Consider the following 18,909-nt stretch of genomic DNA (forward strand, 5'->3'; position numbering starts at 1 on the left):
TGCAGTTTTAATAGGCCCCTTGTGGTGAGGCAGCTGTCCTGATGGGCTGACGGGGATTTTGTTGCATTGACGCCCCGACTCTCATGTGTAAACAACTCGGCTGTGATGGATGGCAGGGTCCAGCTGATGCGTCAGTCACAAGCCAAAACACACACGAAAGCGTTAACAATTTGGAAAACAATTCTTAAAACACATGAGTAAAAAGCAGTGTTCACATTGTAGGATTTTATAACTTAAACATTAAAAGCATGCTTCGTACAAAATCATCCTGCACTAAACAAACTACAAGGTTCTTTCATACATAACACTAACATGTAAAGTTCATTTTCCAAAACTCACAATTATTCTGACTGCATATAACTTTGCATAAAAACATGAGTGCTCTCTATGTTTGCTTCACTAACAAAATGACTGGAAAGTGCATTTTTCCCATCCTCTTCATTTTTGTGCCATCTCTTTGCGCAGTTCTGTCAAGTAGAAGTGATCCTTCCCATGAGCCACCTCCATTATGGCCAGTGCCTGTGGACACAAACAGATATCACTGGTAAATGTTGTAATATGTACATGATTTCTAGAGCTGGGTGTGTCAACTTCACTACCTTTTAGAACCAACTTCACCGTGTTTGAAACAGAATATTGAAACTGTCAAATACTGAAAGCTGACATCCACAAATTTTGATCATTACCTATTCCTTGATTAGAATTTAAATTTCTTACAGAGGTTCTTTGAGCCGCTGCTTATGTTTAGACAACGTTTAAAGGGACAGTACAAATTTTTTTTTCTCTTAACTGTAGTGCTGTTTATCAGTCTAGATTGTTTTGGTGTGAGTTGCCGAGTGTTGGAGATACGGCTGTAAAGATGTCTGCCTTCTCTTGAATATAATACTAGCTACTAACTAGATGGCAAAGTGTGCCTCTACTGTTAGCTCACTTAGCACAGCTAATATTACAGCTTAGCCAAGGAGGACGACATTAATGTTAACATCTCGCACTGTCACAAGCACAGGAGCTAGCCTCTCATCCGTGAGTAGATGCACACCTCCTTTTGCGCAGTGATATGATTGACGGGTGTAGTTCAGTAGAGAGAAAATAATTCCTACATGAAGCTGCTTACAACAAGGTCTGTGGATTATCTTGAGTAACTGGGTCATGATTTCGGGAAAGAGACACTGCTGTTGAGCTTAAATGATTTTGTTTTTTTTCGAGTGCCGTCTAGTTTCATTATATTTGAGAGAAGGCAGACATCTCTATGGCTGATATCTCCCACACTCGGCGACTCACACCACTCAGACAATCACACGTGAACATTTCTAATCACCGAAACACTGTTGTTATTCCTTGCGTACATGCTGCTAACTTGCTTTAAGTCCTTGCCCGTTGCCAGGCAGCCAACTTTACATGGGTATGTATGAAATGTCTATTTTTATTAATAGCATAGGTAACTTTCTGTCGCATGGCTTGTGTGTTGCATACATGCATATGACCATACACATGACTATTGTGTTTTATCTATGTAGCTGAATGTAATGCTAGTCTGTGTGTTGGCGCTTCGTGTTGCTTGCATGTCTGCTGTTGCTTTGCAAAGCTTCTGTTCAGTCCTGACAGTCTAATTGCTTTATGCTTTATTGCTTTATGCTGTCTTTGTCCTGTGAGGTTTATCCTTGTATTGGTTTCAAAACATCTTGCTAAAGGACTGCAGTTAAAAATTAGCCAGCTGGCTAACACTGGCACATTTACAGAAATGTTGATTAATGTGCATCGTCCTTATAAATAACATAAAAACTATTGAAATAAGATTGATAAATAGCACTACAGGTAAGCGAAAAAAAAAATATTTGGGGGGTGAACTGTCCCTTTAACACCTGAAAAGACGGCTGCTTTTGCTAAATTAAAACAAGGGATTTGTTCATATTTCTCTCAGTAAGGTGTTGGAAAATGTGTTGGTATCAGTACTAAAACTAATATCATAATAAAATTTGAAATGATACCCGGGCCTAATGATTTTTCCTCCATAAAACAGTGTTTACTATTGTTTACTTGGATAGAAGTGCTCTGTAGCTGCTGTATTTAAGTATGGAAGTCCGATGTAAGAGTTCAGTTACCTTCTTCAGAGCGCTGACGCCCTCGGAGTGCCTGTCTAAGCCCATGTACAGCCTGCCCAGCTTCAGGTACATGGAGGACACATTCAGAGAGTAGGGTGGATACAACTTGCTGCATTGGACAGAGAGCATACATTAATCAGGTAATTATACAAGGTAATGTATTTTATTGATATCTATATCTATATTTTCAGAGTTCACAGTTTGTCATCACCTGTAATGTTTGAGGATCTTCTCGCCGTATCTGATAGCTCTGTCTGGATCCTCCATGTAGAGACAGACCCCCATGGCCTGGTACATCATGTGGAGCATGTAGACGTTGGCGTCATCAAAGACGGCTCCCATCTCCTCCAGGCTCTGTTCACACATCTCCAGCAACTCACTAGGGGGTGCCACTGAGTCAAGGTATGCATCACCACAAGCTGACACTTCAAAGAGCCTCTGATCATATAAACAGATGTTCTAGAGTCTGGAAAGCTACTTTGCTGAACATCTACATGAGAAAGCTTAATAAGCATTGAACGTACCTGCAGGTGTTCTTAAATTAAATTGTGCAGATGAATTGTGCAGCACAACAGACAGTGTTATTCAGTGACATTAAAGGATATTCTTCATGTGTTTAAGGGCTCGGAACTCTCTCATGGTTTTCCTGGCGTAGCGCACCATGTTGCTGATGACGTCTGGCTCGATGGGATCGATCCGCTTATGTACTTTCAACTTTGCCTTGTCCTGGGGGTGAAGACAGGACACAGAACATGACAGTCAACCAAACTATGAAGTTTTGTTTCTAAATTTTTAGCAATTGTATGATTCAGTCTTTTTTCCACTCAGTACTTCTTGCAGTGACTCACCTTGGACCTGGTTTTACACTCCTGGCACTCACAGATGAAGTAATAGGACTCTCTCAGCATGTTGTTGCGCTCGTCTGTTGGATAGAGGAGGTCTATGTAGCTGATGAGCACCTAGAGGGGAGTAGCACACAGCACATGAGAATCTTAAATAATGCACACTTTCCTTCCTTAACATTTTTTTTCTCTCTTAACTGAACATCTTAATTCCCTGCCAGATAGGTCCCTAATCTGCAGGTCTCAGTCTGAAAATAAGCCCACTGGCCTCTTTATTCAGCTGCTGCATCCAGTTGTGTAGTCTAGTTCAGTGGTTCCCAACTGGTGGGTCGCAATTGAATAGACCACAAGTGACTCGGTACAGTGAATTTCCAGCACAGAGCTTTTACTTTGAAGTGCCGTTTCCCACTGTCGAGTGAGTGACTAACAGACAGCTACTTGACAGAGACAACAAACTAGCTTGATGACATGTCCAAATTCAAGTATGAAGGTGAATATATCAAACTGTGTGGACCTTGAACTAATGAGTAAGGAAAAATCTGGATCCCAATTGGGAACCACTGATCTAGTTTACTGTAGTGAGTATACTGCGATTGCCAAGGGATCACGGAGCCACGGCCAACCTGACACACCTCCCCTCCTTCACACTAATTGAAAATTATTGGAGGCTTCTGTGCGGTGTTTTTAAACTTGAGAAGGCTTGTTCCCAGTGAATATTTTTTTCTTTACAATCACTGTACTCCTTCAAATTAAAGCTGTTTATTTGTCTTCTGTAAAGAAAAAGACAACCAGCCTATTTGAAGAACAACGAATGATCTAACATGTATAGATACATATTGTTTGATCGATTGTGGTGAAAATTAAAATGTTAACTGTACCGGTATTACTCTATGCACATCCAATAATTAGTAATATTAACTGTAAGAAAGAAAACTTTATTTTCATTTGCAGTATTATATTTGGCGGTATGGCTCTGTCCTGGGGCTACTCTACCTTTCTTTGGGCCTACGCAGAAAGCTTCATCCATGCGCCTGAATGGAAAGCCTAAGGTGGCGAGAGCACACCTCTCTGCCCTTCCACTCGCCTGCGTGAAAACACTTAAGGCAGAGAGAGCAAACCTCCTCCTTCAAACCACACACACTGTTCTTTTCCAGTGTTGTCTTGACACACTGACAAGTAAACTGTCAATGACCTGGTACTCTACACCGACAGCAATAATATCACACTCTGCTAATGCCAAAGCCTTTCAGTCTCGCGATATCAAGTCTCCTTTTCCATTTTTAAGCTACTATCTCATTCATATTACATTTAGTCTAACAGCACCTGTGTTGAGACAGAGACCAGAACCACAACCTATCAAGTTTGTCTCAAGATTTAGAGGGAGCATTTGACAAACTGGGCAACATGGCTATTTTTTTTTCATGTCCAGAGTTATATGAGAAGATTTATACCTTTCTCATGTCTGTATGATGCATACAAGGCCAACTGCAGCAGACTTTTAGCTTAGCTTAGCACAAAGACTGGAACAGGGAAACAGCTAACCTGGCTCTGTCCATATGTAACAACCTGATTCCCATTGCCCAGCCAAGAACCAGTTTGGTAAATAACCCCCTGTAAAACCCAAACATGTTTTTACATGGATTAAAACAAGCAACGTATAATGCGTCAATTATTGTGATATAGAGATGATGCAGGCAGATTTTCCCGTCTCTACTTTCTATGATAAGTAGGGGATAAAGCCAAATAATGGCTGTGGCCATCAAAAACTGGTAATGGACACCTCATCGGGCATTATCCCTTACTTATACCATGGTCTGGATGAATACTCGATTCTAATTGGCTGCAGGGTGTCCGTTAAAAACTTATAATGGACACCTTCTAAGTAGTTCTGGTGAAACTGTCTGTTCGCCTTTCTAAATCAAAGCTACGTAACAGTATCAGCCTGTCTCTAATCTGAGTAAGGGACATAGTCAGAGTCTCCGTTTACAGTTTATTTACGACAGAGTGTGTTCCTTCAGTGTTTCAACCTCTGAACACAACAGGTTAGAGACTGTAACATACGCTGTAGGTACTTCACCACCCCTCTGAACTTAAGCAATCATTTCACATCCCATTCACTATTCAACCTGTTACTTTAGACTGCAGCCAACATTAACACATTGCGTATTGTTTATTCATGAAAATCTTGATATTGATTTGCGGACAATGGCTGGATAGCTAGCTAGTCTTGTTGTTAAACATACTTTCAAAATCTATTTAATAATTGTCAACCGTATGCAGCGTAACTGACTTTGAGTCTTGCTAGCCTAACGTTAGCTTTCTGGCTAATAGTTGGGCCAAAAAGTTCTATGAGCTGAGCGGACTAGAAATATCTCCTGTTGCTAAGTCGTATCTAAGGTTCCTCCTATTTACTGGAGCAGTGGATAACATTTCCATTGCATAAAACCTTATCAGGCGGCAATTTCCAGCTCCTGGCAACAAAGCAAATAAGCGTATTGCCAAAACGTTGACCTATTCCTTTGAACTCCATGTGCCACAAAACACAGTCACAATCTAATGTGTGGCTTATACGTCATTCAAAGTTGATGAATTCCTATATTACTGGAGGATGAAAAGGAGATATTGTGTGATTTAAACATACAACATTTACTATCTTTACTAGTTTAAAAGTAATTTAGTAAAACTTCTTCGTTGGACTTGGCGCAGGCTGATGTAACAAACCAACTGTCATACGCACACACATGGGTAAAAACCCCAGACCGAACTCAACCCCCCCAACAGCAGCTGTCCCATTTCCTCACTTCATCTCCAGGCTTCATGTCCTGCACCGCCCGAACCTCAGCCGACGTCCCTTTATATGTGACTATGACGCTGGGTTGACAGCTGTGGTTTATTAGTGCAATGCTGTGGAGAGATAGACACAAAAGAGAGAGATGAGAGAAACAGATAAAAGTAAAAACTCAGCTCTCTACTGTCTCACAATGGATGAAGTAGGAGCAGTGAAAAAGGTGCCAACATGTTATTGTTCATGACATAACACTGACATAACTTAAGTATAAGTGGTGTTCACGCTAGAGAGAAGTCTTGAGTGTCCCTGAAATATGTTAGCTGCCTCGCGGTTTTCTGGGTGGCAGGCTGGAAATAGTTTAGAAAGCAGCCAACAGGGCATATTCACCTTCACACAGCCAGTTTTAAAACTTTACAGCCTCACCAACAGCAGGGAGCCAATTTTACCACCAAATGACCGACTGGAGAAGAAAGTTAGGAATTGTAATGCAGGCCTCTTTGGATATCTGTTACATGTTGCTCTCAGCGCTGACCTTTACAACAAAAACAAACACAGCTAACTGTTGCATCCAGCTTCCATGGCTGTCCTTCTCTAGTCTGTTTATTTCAAGAACAACAACTGGACTCCAAATCAAATGACTAATGTCCCAAAATAAAACGAAGGAGCTAGCACATGTCCAAACAAGCCAAACTAGAGAAAAACAGTAACATTGAGAAACACAAAAGAAGCTGTAAAGGACAGGGGGAGAATGTACTGTGTACAGCGTACCTTTACATGTGGTGCTGAAACACTGCAGATAATGAAAATGTGCTTGAATGTATGCATGTGAGTTTTCCTTCTTACTCTGGGTAGACTGCAGTACCCATGTGAGACAGTTCATCATCTTCTATAGTGAAACCATTACAGGCAACCTGTTGAATAAATGACACAGGAAGAGAATTCAAATACATATATTCAAGCTTTTGCCTGTTTTACATCAAATTATATATTATCTGCTGTGATTTCTTTCTTCTTAAAGCTTTGGTAGGCAGAAATGGCAAAGAAAAAAAGTCACAATTTGAAAATTCAGCCTCCTCCTGCAACTCTTCCCTATCTGTCCTAGGCCCCTCCCACCAGATGAGAACGGCAGCGGTAGCAGCTCGAATTCAGCCAGCGCAAACCCCCCAGCACCGTTTGCGCCGGGTCTAAAGCAGGACTTATACTTGTGCATCAGCTCTATGCAGAGCCTATGCTGTAGCCTACTCACTTGGCCTATGCCATTGTAAGCGTTTATATTTGTGCAGTGGAGTGTCTCTGTCACTCTGCAGTTACACCTCCAAAACACTAGCTGGCGGTGGGGTTTCTGTTAAGTGCTGGAAAGTTTAGTTGATTCAAAACACACATTAAACACACATTAAACATGGCTCAATGGCAACAATTGCAAACACAAGCACACAAATCAGCTTCACTATAACTCGCAGCATTCACAGACAAACACTTGTCTTTATCTGGACACATTTTCCCCACAAATACAACATGCTAATGTTTTTAGCACAAGCCTATGGCATTTTAAATTATATAAATTAGCCTAGTGGCTTGTGGACTTTTCCTATTCTCATATGAAGCCAGGGACGACAGCAACATTTAACAAAGGTAACATTACAAAATTTAGCTCCATTACAACTCACAACATTCACTGACAAAACAACTGTCTTATACTAAACACATCTCCCAAACAAATGTAACATGCTAACGTTATTAGCACAAGCCTATGGCATTGTACACTGTATAAATTAGCCTAGCAATGAGTGGAGATTTCCTCTGCTCATATGAAGCCAGGATAAATCACAAAATAGACTTAAAATGCTATTTTTGTGGAGGCTTTATTGTCTTCACAATTATTGTCTCTTATCTGTGACATTAAAGTAAATAAAAGCTTCGTTTCCACTGAGGGAAATGGTTTCAGCTTGCAGAAACAGACAGGAGGTCTGCGTCACCGCGACATGGAGTTACATTTCTGGGAGGTGCACGTCAGGGTACAGTGCAGGGTAAAGCATAGGCTCTACGTCGACGCAGCTCATACGCCGTAGGTAGAGCGTCAATTCAATGCAGAAGTATAAAACCCCCTTAACTGGTGTAACAGCAGCAACAGAAAGTTTGGAGCTGTCCGGTTCTTCAGAGATGCGGTTTGAGCTGACTGGATTCGGGTGGCTGCAGCCGCTGACTGGGGGTCTTTCCCTGGAACTGCTGCCCACTCTCCTCTTGTATAGCGGCAGGGATTGAGGCATACAACACACTGTGGTTAGAGGCTCTAGCTAATGTTAGCTACATAAATGTGAACTTGAAGCTGCAGCTGTCAGCCTTTGGCTCCAGTTAGCAAAAGGCTAAATAATTGTCAACGTTTTCTCTCCATCTCTGAAATGCTGCGCCGATACTGACACGTGTTTTATTTTGTTTATCATCAGACTCTTAGATTTTCATTTTGATACATCTGTCTTCCTTGTTTGGGCTACTTTGCAGTGTAGGCAGTTGTTGCCGATGCTGGAATAGCACATTTCTCTGCAGGATTCTTTGCCACTGAATCAGGCTTTCACTGAACATTTGTAGAACAGCCAATAGAAGTGCCTTCTCTCTGAAGTGACCTGTGATTGGCAAAAGTCTCCTGGCATGACCTAGATTTTCTAAAGCCTGAAAACAGAGCCAAGAGGAGGAGCAGAAGTCTATATCTTTTTCAGATCAGCTGAAATACAATATGTTCAAAGTTTATTATGGAATTTTTGCCATAATCAAACTGCCTACCACAGCTTTAAACGCAAGTGGTAAAAGGGGAAATCATGAACAAGCAACTTGTTAATACCACAGTATGCGGACAGAAAAGAAGAAGTATTATTATCACCAGTAATTTTGATTATGTGATTGTAGTACCTGGGAGTAGAGTGTGAGAAGGTCTTTGTGGTCGGGCAACTCCAAATTTTTGGAGAAAAAACGATGCAGTCCGGCAACTTCTGCCTCATTCATTTCCCTTTTGTCATTATCAATGTCCTCTATGTCTGTTGGGGGAAGAGAGGACAGAATAAGCATTTACTGTATACTCATCAAATGTGTATTTGTATAACCCAGGGTAGGAAGCCTTATTTGCGAGGTCTTGCTGCTATAGGTAAATCATGTCAAATTTCTTTAATGTTCTTGTTTGGATAAGTTTTCATCAGGGACAGTCTGATAATCTCTGCCTGTAAATAGACAAGGATGGAGAGCTCTCTTTCCTTCGTCATGCTCACTATGCCAGAGCAGGGACGCACTGTCACCACATCGTCCATAAACAACAAACTGCCAGAATGTGTGTGTGTGTGTGTGTGTGTCTTGCTCTTGATCTGTAACACTAGACTCAAATTATTTTATACATCAGACAGTAACACTGACTCTGCGTTTTATAGGAGAGCTGAACTTTTCCCCCCCGACACAGACATGCAGACACCTAAGATCAAAATAACAAACATTGGCAAACTGAGGAAACTGTTTTTAACAGCTTACATAACCAGGCTCTTCTTCTTCCCAGTGTTAGTTACAGGGTGTCGTACTGCAATAAAGGGACAGTTCACCCCCAAATCTAAAGTCATATTTTCCCTCTTAACTGTAGTGTTATTCATAGGTCTAGATTGGTTTGGTGTGAGTTGCCAAGTGTTTGAGATATTGGCCATAGAAATGTCTGCCATATTCATCATATTCACTCTTTTCTTTAACGTCAGGAAATATTATGTTATATAGTTTTTTATGGTTTTGAACTGTACCTCAAAGCAATGACTACTCAATCCAACAACATTTACCCATGCAGTCAGCACTGTGTTCTCCTGCTCCTGTACACTGTCTTATGGCCATTCGACCCACATCTATAGGATATATATAGATGTGGCCCTGGGTGTTTATCTCAGCCTTATCTGAATGGGTTGTGCTTTTTTTAAGAGGGATATCTAGGGGACACTTAAGACTGAAGTACAAACTCAGAGTCTCCGAACACTTTGTACTGAATCCGATACTTTCCAAATCACGCACGTGTTAAAGGAGCAGTTACTCACGTGATTGGATCTCGTCTATGAGCAAGATCCTCTCAGACACACATCTTTCTTTCTGTGTTTTCTGTGGAAAACAGCCATGATTAACAGAAATGACCTTATTGAACCACAAATACGTTGCCAGAAAACCCTCCAAGAGGACAGGGTGTCTTTTTTTAACTTCTTGCCAACCTTCTTGGCGAGGATCCGAGCCACCAGGCGAGACATCTCTGACGGGCACCAGTTCTTTCCGAATGCAGTCATGGCAGAGCACTCCAGCTTGTGCATGGCCCAGTCCCCTTTCTACACACAAACACACATTAATGTTATAACAGCACACGAGAAAAGCAACCCTGGAGTTTAAAGCAGATTCAGATGTGAGAATCTACAGCAGAGCCAAATATTTACAGTTTCATTCCCACCACAACAAGAAGCTTAATAGTTGGCATATATGGCCCCTGAGCTATATTACCAGCTGAGGCATTAAGCAGCATGATGAGATGTGACTCCACACTGTGTTAATCTAATGTTTCCCTTACTCCTCCACGTGCAAACTGACCCATTCATTGACTGCTCAGCCCCCTCTCTGATTTCATTTCATTGCATATGGCAGCGTAATGCTCTCTAAGCACCCAGTGATGCCCCCAGAAATTTTTCACTGGGGTGGCCAGTAGAATATAGGCTAGTCGAACACACTGTCAATATGAGAGTCAAGGAATTGCATACTGTCGTACTTTGGTTTCTCCTTTTTTTACAGTTAATATTACTGGTTATCTTATCTGTGTAGACTAGGGGTCAGCAATCTTTTCTAGGGTGACTCAATTAGCCTATCAACATTATTAATAGGTCTAAAGTGGGCTATTTATGATTATTTGGTACTTCTACTTTGCAGCATTGGTAGGCAAAGCAAACAAATCTATCCACACACATTAAATTCTCTTTTTCCTCCGAGACTTTTTCTTTTTTGGATTTGGAATCCTTCGCTAGCCTAGACAAGGAGACTCAAAACTAGCTGCCACTGTTTAGGTTCGGCAAAATTTTGATGAAAAGGCGCCAGGTCCAAGAGGTATGGCGCACACTTAAGTTCATGAAATGTTAATTTTTTGTTGTTGTTGTTGTATTGGCTCTTTGACACTTTTGAAATTAAAGAATGTAAGAATCACTTTAGGCTTACAACGATGATTAATAAAAATTAAAATGTTAATCATTTTCATATACTGGTAATTTTTTTTGTCAAAGCCACTGGGAGCCACTGGAGATGGGCTAAAGAGCTGCATGGCCCTTTGAAAACAGCCATGCCACAGTTGTTCCTCTTATCAAAATTTTAACTAACTAACTTTAGAACATTAATAAGCCCCCTTCTTGACAAGCTATGCCAACATAGTTGGTGCTAACTGATGCCTTAGCTCAGTTGTTCCCAACTGGTGGGTTGTGCTCCAAAAGTGGGTCACGGGTCCACTCTGAATGGACAGCAAATGATTCGCAAAGGTGTCAAGTTTGTCAAAGACACCTTTTTTTTTTTTTTTTTTAAATACAGTGAATTTCCGTCAGTTAAGATGTGGCTTGTTTCGAGAAGGTTCCTACTGTATTAAGTTTACATCCAGAGCTAGCCCAATGTAGGTGTGGGCCTGGTTTTATCACTGTTTAACTAACAATACATTATCGTAAACTTTAACCTTTTCAGCTGTTTTCCTACCTGGCATTTCACGTTGCAGTAGAAGGCATTCTTGCATTTCCCACATCTTGCCAAACCCTCTTTCCTGTGATTGACGAAACAAGGTTTATTAGCTTATGGAAAGCAAAGAGCATATGATTAAAAAGTTGTTGAAATATCCTCACACATCTTTAAATAATTTACTTCTCTAGACACACAAACAACAGTCAACCATCATTAGAGCTCAGTGGATTCAAACCTGCATACAAAACATCTGACTGCAGATATCACACTTCAGTGTTGTGAATGAATCTGTATGTGAGTATCTAGCTGCTTGTGTGCCTCAGTGTGTGTACGGACATTTATTAAACATCCTGCTGCATTACTCTGAGACAAGAAGCAGCAGTTGCTGTTGGCCCGTCGTAACTGATAGCAATGAAGAGCTTTAAACCGTTCTGTGGTATTAATAGAGCTGACCTTATAACTGACCAGCTGTCTCTCTACATTGAAAAGTTAAGCGGTCCAAAAGTCCACTCATTTAATTTTAAGACACCTACTGTTGTCGGGCCAAGTCCAACAAGCAGCTTAGTGTTGGGTAAACATAACTGGGAACACACTGCATGATGTAAAGTGTAGCTGCAACTTTCACGCTGACGACTGGCTCAGCCATGCAGAGTCTCCGCTCTACATGCTGAGCTGTATCAAACATCACTGATCTTCTATGATGAAACAATGCTTTGTCTATAACTGTATCTGCAAAAGTCCTCTAGACATCTCTCTGACATTAACAAGGTCTATTTATGCAAGACTGATGTCATATTTACGTTCGGTTATGCTGAATGGCTTTCGGAAGTCACAGCTAGGTCACAGAGCTTGAATTGGGTAACCGCAAGACTAAGGTTAGGGGTAGAGTTACAGTAGTTTGCCATTGAGAAAAAAAGCAGGTGATGCTTTTTAAATGTGTAATTTCTGTCACCTGATAGTTGAATCCAATCCAGAATCCAAACTGTCCACTTAATAACCAACTTTTCGGTTTAAAGGAAGAACATTAAAGCAAGAACATGTCATTGAAGGATTCAAAGAGGACAAATTTTAGTAACTAGTAGGGCTGCCTCCTGGTTACCAAACGTTAGTCAACCAGAAAGGTCATTAGTCGGCAAGATTTCATTGGTTGCTTAGTTGCAGAAAAAACAAACAAACTTGAAACTCTATTAGGAGCTGCGCTTTGTCAAAATAAATCAAAACCTATATGACTGGACCATGTGGGCCTATATGACTGGACCATGTGGGAATTTAATTTGAAAGGACAGAGACAGGAAGTGGCCACGCTCAGTAGTCAGACAGGAGTCACATTAATTTCCAGGGCTGGTACCTGCAGTTATTCCACAGGCTAGTTAATAACATGTCGGGCAGGAAATCCAAAGTGTGGGATCATTTTGAGAAGGTGAAGGACGAACCCAAGGTGATATGTAAACTCATCTTCATTGGTCGACTGCAAACATGACGTATCATCTGAAACATGTAAGTAGCTACATGCCCATTAGCCACTTAGCACAATCATTACTGCTTTGCGGACAGCGTCATTAACAGGCGGCTCGCTCAGTGTGTGACGTGCACTTGTAGATAAAATATAGGCCTATATTAATGAAGGTTCATTAGTACGGTTTTGTATTTCTCTGTAATGTAGCACAGTGTTAACAATGTTACTGATACTATTCTTTCTCACACCTTCAACTCAAACCATTGTGTTGCCCTGCCCAAAATGTAACTTCCTGAGACCTGAGCTTTTGTTTGGTTCACATTTTTAATTTCTCCTAGCTATTTGGGACTAGTAGGATCTGATAAGTATAAAAAAAACTACACATTATCGACTATAATAAAGTCCCTATATCCTCAAACAAGACGATAATAACAACCCAATATCCTTCAACGAGCTGATGATAAATTCCTTGTCTTCAAACGAGTACTTTCTGATAAACAGCGTCTTACTTTGTTACCGTTGTAAAATTGATAAAATTTGTCTGGCATATCAAACTACAAACGTCATTAGTCCTAAATAAACAAGTGTCAACCATTAAATTTGATCAGGTTTTGTACCTTGTCCATATTTGTGTCGGGGTCAGCTGCAGACTGACTTGGCAGAGATGGCTGCCATCTTGTTTTTACAAGGACTGGTGTATTGTGGTCTTACTACCACTAGATGGCACGAAGAAGTGTCCATGAACGAGGACAATAGGCCTAAGTTAAGCAGAATGAAGTATAAGGTCCAGTAAACCCAAAATTTAATGTCCTAGTATGAGGACACAGGGTCTCAGGAGGACATAATTTAGTAACTAAATTAATATTGCAAACATGTAGGCAACTAGTCAACTAACGGCCATAAATGACGACTATCAGTCGACAAGGACAGAGGCAGCCCTAGTAGCTTCAGTGTGAATCACACACTACTGTGCACACACTACTAATCACTTGTATGCTGGCCTATTGATCTCTCCACAGATGCATCCATACCAACCTGTAGACTACAGCACAAAGAAAATTATAGGACAGCTTAGACTGTAGCTGATTGTTATCGTTACTATAAAATGGATAGTTCCAGTCCTTGATTATGATTGACTGAGGCTTGCTCAAAGCTGTTGTGGCAGCATTACAATGTCAGTGTTAGTGCGCCAATTAGTCACCTATCATTCATAGTCATTTACCATCTGCTTGGACAAGAGTGGTCGTATGCAACGCTGTCCTTCAATAAATGCATAAAAAAAACCCACAAAGATGATACAAAAGAATCAAAGGAAGCCTACAGGGATTTATAACCCACTGTGTCCTGTCACTTTGCTGTGGGTGCTGCCCAATCTACCAGCCATTTGTCTCCATCCAAAGCAGACAAACTACACCACCATCTATTTAAGTTAACAATGTAGCTTCAGTTAGCTTGCATGTTTTATTTTCAGCCTACTATGCTCACTTTCCTCTCGCTATGTTGTAAAGACATGATTTTTGTTATAGTGCTGGTTACGCACCAAGTAACAGGGCTGCACTGTAACAGCTATGGGAAAGTAGAACATGCATAATAGACCAACCTATCATAGATATTCGGTTATAATGTAACTGCAACAAGATGAAAACTTGTTTCCTTTCCTTTATCCTAACATTAACTATACTAGAGCCCATTTAGGTGAACTTCTGCAGCTCCAGGGGTACGTCCCAAGTCTCTTATTTTATACTGCTAACTCCTAACTCCTTACTTGAACCGGAAGTCGTTCGAAGTCTGCCATCTTTAAGGCCGTCTCATGTCTCTTATTCCTGCCAGTAAGGAGTTAGCGTTAGGAGTTAGGAGGGATCTGTTAGGTGCGATGAGTAAGGTAACACGAGAGGTTCCTAACAGGAAGTCTTTTTTCAGCTTGAGGCCCTGACGTATAAATACCCGCCCCCTACGTCTGGCTCATTTGAACGAGATGGCGGAGAAACAGTACCTGTTACATGCATTCTTTGCAATAAAACGTTGTAATTCACATGCCTACGTGACTACAAAGAGTAACGTTAATGATATTTCGTGCAAGACTNTTACTGTTAATTTATTATGCTGATCTGTTCTGTACGACATCTATTGCACGTCTGTCTGTCCTGGAAGAGGGATCCCTCCTCAGTTGCTCTTCCTGAGGTTTCTACTGTTTTGTCCCCCCGTTAAAGGGGGGAAAAAAGGGCAGAGGGATGTCGTATGCTGTAAAGCCCTGTGAGGCAGATTGTGATTTGTGATACTGGGCTTTATAAATAAAATTGAATTGACTGAGGTAGACTGACAGGTCTGATATGTCTTATTCACTCAGCAGCTGACTTGTTGAATGATGGCAAGTGGATTTAATAATAGTGATAATAATGATGATGATAATAATAATGATGATAATGATGCTCATCACAGTGACAGTGGCAGGGCTACAGACCGTTCTTTGATTGTGACAAACTTCGACAAATGACTCAGTAACAATGGTAATACATGCAAAAGTGTGTGACCAAAGTCATGATGGCGGGGGGTGGGGGTTACGGCTTTGATCAGCGAATATAATGTGACTTGGGATGTCATCAGAAAAGGACGTCGCTTTACGTGACGCTTCAGAATAAGGCCGTCTCATGTCTCTTAATCAGCAATCGCTCCTCACTCCTAACTCCTGACTCCTTGCATGTTTTCCTAAGTGGGAGGGACTAAACAGTTAGGTAAGGTGGTTAGGTTAGGTGGTTAGTAGTAATTTTAAGGGACTTGGGATGTACCCCATGTTACCACAGATTAGTAAAGCACTGCACTTTCCACTGTGTCTGTATGTTGCCAGGCAACCATTCTGCTAAATGTTGCTGAAAAACTACAGTACTTGGTGGAAGAATTGTAATTTATTATCAATAAATTATTGCTTTTTTTTTTGTTGTTGTTGCTGTGTGTTTATTTTATGAAACATTACAATGTAATAACTGTTTAAAAAGGTCACTTGAGGCTGTGGTTAAAAATTAAGTTACAATTTTTTGCTGATATATTTTGAATATTTAGCTAATTTTCCTGACATTTGAGAAATAAATTCATGTAAAACATGTTGAATGTATTTGCTAAGAATCTATTTATGTAAAATATAAATGTAAAATCTGAATCTAAATCTAAATGTTGAATTTAAATGGGTCCCCTGGCCCATATTCAGCAACTCATTTAGATTTAACATTTAGATTTAGCATTTGAAGACTTAACATTTAAATTTAATTTTATTATTAAGATTTAACATTTACAATTTGATTTAACATTTAAATTTAGTTTTAATATTTGAAATTTAACATAAATTTGATGCAATATTTCAATTTAACATTTAGAGTTAACATTTAAGATTAAGATTCAACATTTAGATTCAATATTTAAGACTAAGATTCAACAACTAAATTCAACATTTAGATCAAGATTTAAAATTTAGATTTAGATTCAACATTTAGATCAAAATTTTAATATTTAGGATTATGATTCAACATTTAGCTTCAATATTCAAGATTACAATTTAACATTTAGGATTTAACATTTAGATGTAACATTTGGATTGTTTTAATATTTGAAATTTAGATTTGATGCAATATTTCAATTTAACATTTAGAGTTAACATTTAAGATTAAGATTCAACATTTAGATTCAATATTTAAGACTAAGATTCAACAATTACATTCAACATTTAGATCAAGATTTAATATTTAGATTTAGATTCAACATTTAGGTCAAAATTTTAATATTTAGGATTATGATTCAACATTTAGCTTCAATATTCAAGATTACGATTTAACGTTTAGATGTAACATTTGGATTGTTTTAATATTTGAAATTTAGATTTGATGCAATATTTCAATTTAACATTTAAAAAACATTAAATTAAACATTTAAATTTTGATAGAACATTTAAATTCAGTTTAAATTTTTCAAATTTGACATTTAGACTTCTACATTAAAACTCTGATTTAATGTTTCGATTCAAATTAATATTTAGATTTAACATTTAAATGTATCTTTTTTCTTTTTTTTTTTCTTTTTTTTTTTTTACATATAAACGTATTGTTAACAATCATATATTGCATGTTTTTCATGTATTTTTGTCTCAAATGTGAGGGAAATGAGCTAAATATTCAAAATATATCAGCTTAAAAATTGTAACAAAATTTTTTATATTTGGCGAGCAAACACAATGAAGATTAGATGATATAAACCTATGGATTGCTTGATTACCTCACCACATGATCACTCCAGGAACTGATTTAAATGCCTGATAAAATGGAATGTGTTTGTAAAGTTTATCACCAGAGATATTCTTTGTATAGCCTCTTCATTAATTACAGCTACAGATAGAATTAAATAACAAAGTTTTATGTACCCTAATAATCATGATGTTCAGGTAAGAAAATCATTTGCACATGTTTACCATTGGTGCACTCCCACAGCGGGTCAGAGAAGGCATGTAGACTTTTGGAACAGGATATACATGAACCAGATAACCAAAATAGATGGGGTGACATTTTCATGTCAAAGAGCCTGTGTGTGTGTGTGTGTGTGTGTGTGTGTGTGTGTGCGTGCGTGCGTGCGTGTGGTGCCATCACCGTATGTTTGGAGATCCGGTAAATAATCATGTGTCATGAGGCGGTGCAGGATATGTAGCCACATGGTGTCAGGTAGCTTTTCATCACAACAGTTGTGATACGCTCAAATGAATGAATTCAGAAAGAAAAACGATGTCACGGCAAGTGGGAATAAAAATAACCCGCCTTTACCTGGTGAAGCAGAACTCACAGTAATAGCCTCTCTCCTTTGCTGACAACACAAAAGAGTACGCCGGACTGGAAAACAGCAGCTCTCCAACTTTAAAGGGTTTGGTAACACGGAGACCTCGCCCTTTACCAGGACTATCAAACCTCTCCAGTCCCTCGATGCTGCCCGTCATGGTGCCTCCCTCGGCTTGTCTTTCTCCAAACTGACCCCTTCACTCACAAGGACCCGGGAATAAAGTGGGATGTGGCCCCTCAGCTCCAAGAATTGGGGCGTCCCCCGCCCAATAATAGTTCATTGAGGCATCCAAAGGCACAGAATGAGCCTGGCTGCAGTTTGGTTAAAGAAAACATTTTCTCTTTTATTATGGCACCCAAACGCTGAATTAGGAAGCCATGTAGTGTGTTTTTAAAACTGATTGTTTTATGGCATACTGTGATCATTTTTATGACATGCTATACTATGACAATTTTAATGGCATATTATACTATGACTTTTTAATAATTACACAGTATATCATGTGATTTTTAAAAAAAAAACTAAATTATAGAAATATATGGCATATTATAATAAGACTATTTTATGTAATTTAATTTAGAAACGTTTAATGGCATGCCATACTATGACTACTTAATGAAAAATTATATGTCATACTCTATGATCATACTTTACTATGACTGTTTTGTGAAAATGTTTATAGCAGGCTATACAATGACTATTTAATGTAAACTTTTTATGGCTTCCTATACTGTGACTGTTTAATGAAAACATTTATGGCACACTATACTATGGACTATTTCTATGGCATTCTGTACTATGACTGTTTTATGAACATTTTTATGGCATACTATACTATGACTATTTAATAAAAAAAATTATGGCATATTATACTTTGACTCTTATGATTTTTTATTTCATACCATGCTATACTATGACTTTCGTTCATAATTTTAGGCGACATCCCATACTATGATTTTTTTCATGATTTTGGACGACATGCTATGCTATGACTTTTATCATGATATTGGACGACATGCTATACTATGATGTTTTTTCATGATTTTGGAAAACTTGCTATACTATGATATTTTTCATAATTTTGGACAAGTTACTATACTACGACTTTTTTCATGATTTTGTATGACATGCTATATACTTTGACTGTTTTCATGACTTTGGACGACTTCCTATACTATGATGTTTTTTTCATGATTTCGGACG

At 39.2% G+C, this 18,909-nt stretch overlaps 1 protein-coding gene across 1 annotated transcript; it reads right to left on the reverse strand.

Moving 5' to 3' along the window:
* Positions 1-206: 206 nt before the first annotated feature.
* Positions 207-17,927, reverse strand: LOC126398629 (N-lysine methyltransferase SMYD2-B-like). The gene is made up of 12 exons (XM_050058123.1): positions 17,694-17,927; positions 11,457-11,520; positions 9,953-10,063; positions 9,785-9,845; positions 8,637-8,761; positions 6,576-6,643; positions 5,746-5,848; positions 2,951-3,061; positions 2,708-2,828; positions 2,314-2,488; positions 2,103-2,211; positions 207-519 (listed from the first exon to the last, which is right to left on the reverse strand). Exons 1-12 carry the CDS (start codon positions 17,861-17,863, stop codon positions 439-441), a joined length of 1,299 nt encoding a protein of 432 aa, XP_049914080.1. The 5' UTR covers positions 17,864-17,927; the 3' UTR covers positions 207-438.
* Between the last annotated feature and the right edge of the window lie 982 nt (positions 17,928-18,909).

Source organism: Epinephelus moara, chromosome 12, assembly GCF_006386435.1.
Source record: "Epinephelus moara isolate mb chromosome 12, YSFRI_EMoa_1.0, whole genome shotgun sequence".
Classification (NCBI taxonomy): Eukaryota; Metazoa; Chordata; class Actinopteri; order Perciformes; family Serranidae; genus Epinephelus; species Epinephelus moara.